Source organism: Chiloscyllium plagiosum, unplaced genomic scaffold, assembly GCF_037043375.1.
Source record: "Chiloscyllium plagiosum isolate Xiang-an unplaced genomic scaffold, Cpla_swu_hap1 HiC_scaffold_4, whole genome shotgun sequence".
NCBI lineage: Eukaryota > Metazoa > Chordata > Chondrichthyes > Orectolobiformes > Hemiscylliidae > Chiloscyllium > Chiloscyllium plagiosum.
The window spans coordinates 58,278,652-58,289,335 of NW_028270142.1; the positions used below are offsets into that span (position 1 = coordinate 58,278,652).

At 37.3% G+C, this 10,684-nt stretch overlaps 1 protein-coding gene across 2 annotated transcripts in view; it reads left to right on the top strand.

Annotated features, from left to right (window-relative positions):
- tmem65 (transmembrane protein 65) overlaps window positions 1–5,222 on the top strand; it is an 87,170-nt gene extending 81,948 nt beyond the window's left edge. For both annotated transcript variants that reach the window (XM_043688531.2, XM_043688532.2), the window contains one exon: window positions 302–5,222. In XM_043688531.2, coding sequence (XP_043544466.1) covers window positions 302–403 — 102 coding nt within the window. In that variant the 3' untranslated portion in view covers window positions 404–5,222. The remainder of the gene's footprint in view (window positions 1–301) is intronic.
- Window positions 5,223–10,684: the final 5,462 nt, after the last annotated feature.

The window sequence follows — 10,684 nt, forward strand, 5'->3', positions numbered from 1 at the left end:
GTTGGCTGTGTTTATAAATTATTTTACTTAGTCACATGGGAGATTTGGTGGCAGTTAAAATAAAAATGTTCTGCAGTGTGTAATAATATAAAACTGGATGTGGATCTGGGAACTGAGGTGTAATAGGGTCAGTGTTTGTTCTAAAGTTCACCTACTGAGTTTCTTGTGGCTAATTTAAATGAGCACAACACTGCCATCTGTATAATGATCAGCCTTTTGAAATGTGAATTACTTCATGTTTTAAGTGGATATTCCATCTATTTAAAAAAAAATCCTGACACTTCTCTTGATTTCTTTTTAGGGCAAGGTTATAGGTGTGACCATTGGTTGCATCCTAGGAATGTTTCCACTGCTTTTCTTTAAAACAGAAGAAGAAGAAAAGCTAGAAGAAAGCAAGAATTAAATTAACGTGCCAATTGATGAACTATTTCAGCGTGTTGAATCTGATGTTTGCATTGTAAAATAATCCTGGAAATATAACAGCAGCATTTTGATGGACAGAAGTGAAATCTGGACAGTGATGTAGTGGAATATTGACATTAACAAGTCAATACTTGCAAACACATTTTTCATGAACTCAATGCAGCGAAACTGGTCTATTGACGCCTTATGGAACTTCTGTTCCACGTTTGGGGGAAAACAAACACACGCACACACTAAATGGTTGGCTAAGTGGTCTTTGAACTCAGTTTCGTTGCATGTCATACTGCCTTGTTTTCCTTGATATATGATTATTTGTTTCAATATAAATTAATTTTGTTGAGTTGTGACTGCTAATATTTTTATTCAAGGATGTAATTTTAAAACCAATCATAGACATTAGTAATACTACCAATTGAAGGGAAATTTGTTTTGTGTTGCAATGTTGTCTCTAATTCGGTTTATGAAGTCTTATTATTTTTTGGGAAATATGACTGAACTATAATATCAAAGCAGTGTATGTGTTCACATAATTTAGTTTCGATTTTTGTGCACTTGATCTTTATATTTGAAACATACGTCACTCTCTTAAATGATATACTTGCACCAATGCTCGACTTAAAAGCATCGTGCTGTAAGGTTAAAAACCATCCCAAAGGCATGTAGAAATGTAACTCCAATCTCAATATCTTTAGGAAATACTTGGTGCTAAGTTTAGGATTTAAACTGCATTGAATTTATTCTGAGAGAAAGCATGTGAAAAGTTAAATATTTTGTTCCAACTAAACATCTATTATCTTTGTTTAGATATTACATCTGTTAATGACTGGGTTTTAATACCTGTTCGTTAGGGTTTCCATGTCTTAATTTTTCAATAGAATTAGCTAGCGTTGAGATTATATCATGGTTAGCAACCAAAACATAAGCATGGGCATCTTTGGAGGAATATGATGTGGTGCTTTTGTAGTTAAATAATTAAAAGTTCAAGTAATAATATAATTGTCCATGAGGTGTGAGCTGAATCAAATCATTTTACTCCAGTCTATGAATGATGGTTAGTGAGTGAAGATGACTTTATTCTCAGTGCAGTGAGCTGGCTTTTTGAAAAGTTAGAGATAAAGAAAGATGGAGGGGCAAGTAGTGTTGAGGAGGCGGAGAGCCTGCAGAAGGACTTGAACAGTCTAGGAGTGTGGGCAAAGAAGTGGCAGACCGGTTACAATGTGGAAAACTGTGAGGTTATACTCTTTGGAAAGAATAGAGCTGAGGACTACAGGTTGTTCTGCTATAACGCAACGGTTGTATTCCTCTATGCTATGGAATGCTAAGTTTTGCTATGGAAAACCGCCATAGGAAATCCTGCTGTAGAAGATCACTAATGGAAAATCATACCTGTTCAGTATAAAAGTCCCATTATCCAAACAATGTTCACAATTCGTTAATCATGTTATAGCCAATTTGTGCTGATGAAATGCATGTTTAGCAGAATGACCTGTATTTCTGAATGAGAAAAGGCTTCAGAAATCTGAAACACAAAGGGACTTTGGAGTACTTATTCAGGATTCTTTAATGGTAAACATATATTTTCATTTGGCAGTTAGGAAGGTAAACGTGATGTCAGCATTCATTTCCAGAAGGTTAGAATCCAAAGCAGGGATGTACTGCTGATGCTATGGAAGAATCCAATTTCATTTGGGATATTGTGAGCAGCTTTGGGCTCTGTATCTAAGGAAGGATGTGCTGGCATTGGAGTGGGTCCAGATGTAGTTTATAGCAATTAGCCTGGAGATGGAGGACTTATCGTATGAGGAATGATTGAGGACTCTAAGTCTGTATTTGATGGAATTTAGTAGCGTTGGGATGGTGGAAATCTCGGTGATGCTTAGAGAATATTGAGGGGACACTGAGAAGATGTTTCCACTTGTAGGAGAGACTAGGATCTGAGGGCACAGCCTCAGAGCGAAAGGCCAGTCCTTTAGAACTGAGTAAAAGAATTCCTTCAGTCAGAAGATGGTAAATCTGTGGAACTTATTGCCATAGAAGGCAGTGGAGGCCTAGTCAATGAGTGTGTTTAAAACAGAGATGGATCGGTTATTGATTAGTAAGAAGGTTATGGGGGAAAATGTAGGAAAATGGGGTTGAGAAACATATCAGCTATGATTTGAATAATGGAGCAGACTCAATGGGTCGAATGGCCTAATTCTGCTCTTGCATTTTATGACCTTGTAATGTGGACTTGAATACAATGCCTACATTGATTTTGTCCTGATAACCTGAAGTAAAGAGCAAATGAAAAATATTGAAGAATTTGAAATCAAACTGAAACATACAGAAACGGAGCTGCGGTTGCAAGTTGACTTCAACAAAACCTAACAAAAAGTAGATCCAAATGGTTGAGAGCAGGTTGAGCTGTTTGTCACTGGTGCAATCAATCAGATTGCAAAAAGTGGCAATTTTTATAAACATTTAGCCAGTGTAGAATATCAAAGGCAATGAACTCCCATTTATTGAAGAACTGTATTCCGATGGATACAATACCAGACGAGCTGTTAATCAAATTGTGAACTCATGTTTAACAGTGGCCTTGAATCTTATTTACGCACAGATGCCAGTTAGTGACAAAACTGGTGTTTAATAGTTCTGAAATGATCATCTCTCAGTGTTAGATAGCACTGATGCATGTTTATATATACAGAATATGAGAGAACCTGTGAGATTACCGAAGATATTAATTTATTGGAATTTTGCTGCTTATTTTTGTTTGATTTATTATTATCACGCACACTGAATATAGTGAAAAGTGTTCACGTGTTTTACAAGCTGATCATAATTATACAAGTGCATCAGACTGACAGAATAGAGTACGGGATACAGCTGCTGAGAAGATGCAGAGAGAGATCAATATTAACATTAAAGATGTCCATTCAGCAGTCTGATAACAGCTGTTCTTGAATCTGTTTGAAAGTTTGTACAAACTTTTATATCTTCTGCTTGACAGAAGAGGATGGAAGGGAATATAACGGAGGTGGGAGGGGTCTTTGATTATGTTGGTTGCTTTCCTAAGGCAGCAGGAAGAATAGATGGAGTCAATGCTATTTCTTCTTAAACTCAGAATAGCAGCCTAGAAACCAACACCAATTAGTTAAGAAATTAGAAATATTATAATTTGATTTAATTTCCAGGCTGCAAGACTAAGCTATATAATTAATTCTCTGTAGAATTATACAGAGCTTTTACCTTCACATGTATTCAATCTCTGAAATTCAACAGCTGACTTTTGTGTTTCATGATGATGGTTGCCTCATGAAAGATTTAGCCTTCAAATAATAAATTAGTGCATATAGATGAGAGGTAGTTTAGAGAAATGAATGTATTTACTAGATATTGTAGGTGGGTTTAATATTGATGCCTTGTGCATAGCCCCTAATGAGTGGAAAACATGATTAGAAGTGTCCACAGTTGTAGTACTTGAGCAAATGTCCTATATGTAAACAACCAGAATTTAAAAGTCCTAAAATGTTTGAATATAGAGAGACTGTTCAAGTCATGTCACACTATTTGCTGCAGTTCGTTTTGCCGTTAGCACTTTTAAAAGCACAAGATTCTAACTTGATGTATTTCTATAATGAAATTAGATTATCTTCTCAGACTGCAAAATAATGCAGAGGGACCAAAAATAAGAATGAAGTCTTTAAGCTTAAGTTACCTGTGTCGTGTTTTATTGGTGGTGCAAGTGAAATTAAGTGTAGTGCTCTTGAGATTAGGTTTGATGATAGCTTGAATAATGGAAAGGATTTTAGCATTTCTATTAACTACAGAAATTCACTTGCAAATATTAAATATAAAAGAGCATTCCATTCTCCTGTAGTTGATTGTAATGTATATTGATTACCTGTTTAAAAATCAATTGAATCCAGTCAGGCTTTATTTGCTGATAAGAGCTTTACATCTTGACTTCAGGAGAAAAGAACAGCAAAGAAAAGACAGTTTTATAATTCACGTGAACATGAGTATATAGGACCAAACAGGAGTAAATCATTTGGCCCTGGCAACGTCTCCCTGCTATTGAGTGAGATCCCAGCTAATCTGATTGTGGTCCTGGCTCAAATTTCCTGCCTTCACCCCATTACCCTTGCCTTGTTTCCTGTCAAAAATCTCAAACTCAGCCTTGAATAACTTTAAAGATCCAGCCTCCAATATCCTCTGGAAAAGAGAGTGACTTTGAGAGAAAAGTGTTCATCTCATTTAATGTCTTAAATATGTAGCCTCATTGTATACGACATATTGCACCAATCTAAGCTTGAACTGGAATCAAGTTGAAAGCCTGGCTGTTTAAGATGGTTGTATTTTCAGATGAATGTAATGGAACAATTTTTTTAACCAGGAGAGCACTGAATCACATGGTACCCTTTAATCAGCTACAATACGACCTCCAAAAACAATTGGAAATAAAAAAACAGTTTGAATCCTCAGGGGAAAATGAAAGATCACACTTTAATATGATTGAGTAGCTCATTGACTGTTGATCTTGGTTATTCATGTAATTTCTTCCTAGAACTTTCTAGGCTAAAGTTTCCAAGTTTTTAATGAACATCTTCAATACTTCAATAATTGGCTTGTCCACGTTTTTAATAAAGTTAACTTTGTTTATAAATGCATGCGTTCTTTGTGTTGTGTGAATAGTCTAACAGTACATTGCATGTAGTTTTCAACTTAATATTAATTACATTTGGAACTGATTGTAAATATTACAAGTGTTAAACATTTTTTGATGTTGAAATGTGTAAATAAACTGTTTCAGTTCAGGAATACTTGTTACTTTGGTTTACTGAAGACCTTGTATGGCCTGCGATACTCTAAATAATATCGGCCCAGGTTTTACAATAGCCAGATAATTGTTGTTCCGGTGTAGATGGGAATTGTGCATAGGGACCCAGCAGAATCCCGAAAGGCAACACACCCTGAAATTGTTGTGGTTCTGTTCGCTGAGCTAGAAATTTTTGTTGCAAACGTTTCGTCCCCTGTCTAGGTGACATCCTCAGTGCTTGGGAGCCTCCTGTGAAGCGCTTCTGTGGTGTTTCCTCCGGCATTTATAGTGGCCTGTCCCTGCCGCTTCCAGTTGTCAGTTTCAGCTGCAAAAAGAGGAAGAGGAACACCTGTACAAAGTATTCGCCAAAAACGGATACCCGCGCAATTTCATCAACAGATGCCTAAGAGAAAGACAACGGAACGAGGACATGCCGCAACCCAAAGGACTAGCCACACTACCATACATCAGGAGCATTTCAGAACTGACAGCCAGACTACTGCGACCACTAGGACTTATAACAGCACACAAACCAACAGCCACCCTCAGACAACAACTCACCAGAAAGAAGGACCCGATACCCAGCATGAGCAAAACGAATGTAGTGCACAAAATTCCATGCAAGGACTGCACAAAACACTATATAGGACAAACAGGAAGACAGCTAACGATCCGCATCCATGAACATCAACTAGCCACGAAACGCCACGACCAACTATCCTTAGTAGCCACACACGCAGACAACAAGCAACATGAATTTGACTCGGACAACACTACCATTATAGGGCAAGCCAAACAAAGAACAGCCAGGGAATTCCTAGAATCATGGCACTCATCCACAAACTCCATCAACAAACACATCGACCTGGACCCAATATACCGGCCACTACAGCGGACAGCTGAAACTGACAACCGGAAGCGGCAGGGACAGGCCACTATAAATGCCAGAGGAAACACCACAGAAGCGCTTCACAGGAGGCTCCCAAGCACTGAGGATGTCACCTAGACAGGGGACGAAACGTTTGCAACAAAAATTTACAGCTCGGCGAACAGAACCACAGCAACGAGCACCCGAGCTACAAATCTTCTCTCAAACTTTGGACACCCTGAAATTGAATTTTCCTCTCGGCATTTCCTCTACACTTGGAACCCTCTGATAAAAGTCAGACTTCAGCGGGTTCTGATGCAAATAAATAAAATAATACTTGGGAGATATTAGACTATTGAATAAGTAATTTACATCTGAAATAACTATTCAAATGAACCTGTACTTATCTCACCCCCCCAACTACATCCTCACCACCCTTAAACAACTCCCCTTCCTCAGGCTGCCAGCTGTAGAAGTGTTGTTTGATAGTCATCAGTAATTAGGGCATATAGCCCTCTATACTTAGCACTACAGCAATATTGAAATTCATCTAACATATTACTCATTTCTGTGGCAGCAATACTGTCTGTTTGACTTGTCACAAAACTAAATCATAAACGTGAGAGCCATTTGTCCTGTCAAAAGGCATGTGAGAGATTTATTCACTCAATATGAGGTTGGACTGCACAAAACACTATATAGGACAAACAGGAAGACAGCTAACGATCCGCATCCATGAACATCAACTAGCCACGAAACGCCTCTGTTTCGAAGCCCAAACATAGACCTCTCTCTAAGTGAATTCCATTGCGAGAGATGAATGAGAATACTTGTCACAGGCATTATTTAAAATAAAATTGCAATTAAACAACCTATCAGATGTCTCATCATTTTACAGCCAGTCAGTAATTTTGAAGTGTAGTTACCATTGCAGTATAGGAAGCACAGCAGTGAATTTGCCTACAGATGGCTCTGACAAAATGTGATGTGATAATGACCTGATAATCTGCTTACGTGATGTTGATTGAGAAAAGAAAGACAGACCTGTACCTATTTAGGGTTATTTATGACTACCAGATGTTTTTGACTTTGTAACTGTGATTTTGAGAACTATAATTTGGGAGTGATTGAGAGCGAAACCTCTATGGTGCAAAGCTATTAGCCAGGATTAAGACCACAAGGTATAAGAGCAGAAATAGGCCGTTCTGTCCATCGAGTCTGCAGCCATTCGATAATGGCTGATATCCCATTCTCCTGCCTTCTCCCTGTAACCCTTGATCCCCTTACTAATCAAGAACCTTTCTATCTGAATCTTAAATACATACATTGACCTGGCCTCTACAATCCTCTGTCCAATGAGTTCCAAACGTTCACCACCCTCTGGCTGAAGGAATTCCTTCTCATCTATGTTTTAAAGGATCGCCCCTTCACCCTGAGGTTGTGGATGCTAGTCTCTCCTACCAGTGGATTAAAAACAATAACCCATCTTTGTGATTCATTGCAGCAAACCTACTGTTCATTACACGTGATGTTTACATTAGTGGTTCATTTGGAGTTAAAGTAAAAAGTTTAGAATGGAAGAGCTTAGGAAAAAATAGTGAAGGTAAGGAAAAAGAACAAAAGCACAGAAATAGGCCAAAACATTGCGACAAGAGAAAATAAGTACAATGCATCTAAGATTGGGAATAAAATCAGGACCAATTTTTCTTTGCATCAATGAAATCATTCAATTTATTTTTCATATCACATTGACCAAAGATATAGTGAAATCTCCTTCAGTCTTTACGGGACTGGATGGAGCTAGGGTTGTGGACTACATCAGACCAGACACAAACCAACCAACCAATCAACCTCCCTACCCCCCCACCCCCAAAGTATATTATAGTGATAGCCTGGACACTAACATTTATATCCTCTTTTTAAAATGAAAGTGTAAGGCACTCTATTTCAGATATGATTTGATTGGTCCATCATTAAAACATACTTTATTCCTGCAACACGGTTAAAATAGAATGGCATAACTTTACTGTATTGAAATACTTAACAAGTTAATGTATTGTTTGACCACTAGGTTTTAACTGTTCCAATACAGGCAACATCCCATAAACACAGCAAAAATCAAATGCAGGGAGGAAAGCAGATTAGTTTGTTTGGGAGCAGAGCTGGAGGGAATACTCTTCTTCCTGGCTCACTGTTGGAAAAATTGTGAACCCCTCACATGCACCAGCTGTTGTTTGGATTATGTTCCACAGTAAGTATATCAGCGTACCACAAGGAGACATTGTCATTAAATATCTCTGTATCACAGCTTGTGACCTGACAACATAACAATCTCATACTCCTTCTGTCAGATCACTTAAAGCATAACACTCTACTGAATTATGTTTTTCTATTTAACCTTATAGGTTAACATTAACCCAGACCCCTTGTCACTGCAGAATATAATATTTATGCAAAATGTTTACTACAATGCCTGATTTATTCCTCAATGTTGATATCCACACAGTTTATGTTATGAGACATAAGAATTGCCACATCAGTTAAAGACACCCTGCTGGAGATCAAATCCATTCCAGCCCTCAGCTCCCTTTAGCTGCTGGGTTTCCTTGGCTGAGGTTAAGTCTGGAATGCATAAAATCTGAGACAGTCAGGATTATTAAAATGTTTAAACCAATGATTCAAATCCTGTGAACTGACTGATCACCTGTCTCTTTGTCCTACCTATATTAAATCCAGAAATGAATAGATTTCCTTCTGGTTTAAGAATTTAAAAAGGTTTATATCCCACCCAACCCAAACCAACCTATTATGCAAGTTCAAAATTCCTGCCATTGTACCATTGCTGCACTTATAGGCATTTTCTGATACAGAAGCACCTAACAAGAGAAACAAAGTCTAGTGTGGTATAAATGTGATGGTTCAGCATTGCAGTACATCATAGAAGTATATGAGTATCTCACAACTTTGCTTGCTTCTTGAAATACCATCTTTGTGACAACTGACTGAATTTGCATTTCTGCTGTCAGTGTTACACTGAAGTTATAGATTCTCTATCGATAACCTTGTCACTACCAGAATGCATATCAAGCAGAGTACTAATGCTGGGATGCCTGCTATCTACTCTAATGCAACACAAACTCATCTTCATGCCCAACGTATCCCAAATTTACTTGAAGGTAGCTGTTGAGTTCTGAATAATAATCAAGGCAACATGAATGTTAACAACAGCAGCTAGTTGATGGGCTGGAGGTGAGAGGAGATTTTCCTTGTTTTGGACTAGTTTGCCTGATCACAACAGCTATCATAAACTGGAAAATGCCCTTCATAGATATATGCTTCAGTGGTTGAATCAGAATTTTCTGTCCAATATTCATTGTAGCCAAGAGTTTCAATGCTCCTGGCTGAGGCCCTGAGATTACCTCCCCAGTGACCATCACATGATTGGCCCCTTGTCACCTCTTCAGAGCAATTTGAATTGACAAAGGATTCTTACCCATCTGAGGCTTTGTTTTAATATTTCATTACCAGAGAATGTAATTTTAATAGCTGATAGAAACAAAGTAACCGCTGGTCTTCTTGGGATCACTGATCGTATAACGAAAAGAAATCCTGACCAGTATGAAGATTAAAGATCCTGTAGTTTCAGATAGTGTCTAAATACATGGTACATAGCCCTGTAAGTGACAGGCCATAAAAAAAAACAGACATGCTCCTGTTGAGGAATAGTGGAGTTCTGTTGCTGTTATTGTGCATTCTATGAGAATTACTGATATTTGGATAAATGATCCTCTCTCTACAGAGACACACTTGGAACAGGTAAAGATTATGCTGACTTTTGTGTTTTTTTTAAATGTATGAGTATAAATAAAATGAATTATACTTTTTTTATGAGTAATGTGAAAGAGGAGAAGCGATAAACACTTTTTTATGTATTAATGGCTGTAGCCTGAGCTCATCCTGTGCAGTTTTACCTTGTTTGAAATATTCGCTCTCATTTCTGCAGAACTGTCAGAGAAACTAAATCACTTCACTAGAACAAGCTGAAATATGGTAATTCTTTAATCTGCAGTTGACTGTCTCATCTTTATGTCTGGTAACGTCTTCATAGTGAAACTTACTATCATTATATTCTGCACATATTAGAGACTTTGTTGTTATCATTACAGATTATAGACCCTATAAATAGTCTGACAAGTTTTAATTATCTCAAACTTGATGAAACATGTTTCAAGGAGTGTTTAATTAGAATGCATTCCTTTATTTAATGTTAGGAAAATCCATCATTTGCACAGTGGAACAAAATGGAATTTTATGAATAAAATAGAGTGGGTTAATACATCTATAAAATACAGTATGGATTAATGCATTCATAAAATATTCTATGGATTAATAAATAATTCCCTCTATTTTAAAAATGATGCATGGCATTTTCTAAAAATACAGCTTCAGTTTTTGGATAGTGTAATTTACTGCATTACATGCAAGATGAGGAATATACTAAATCTTGAAATGCCTTCTCTCGGATTTTGAAGCATTTCTTATGAGCCTGGGTTACAGCCTGTACTCATTAATAACAGTAAAAAGGATTGTTA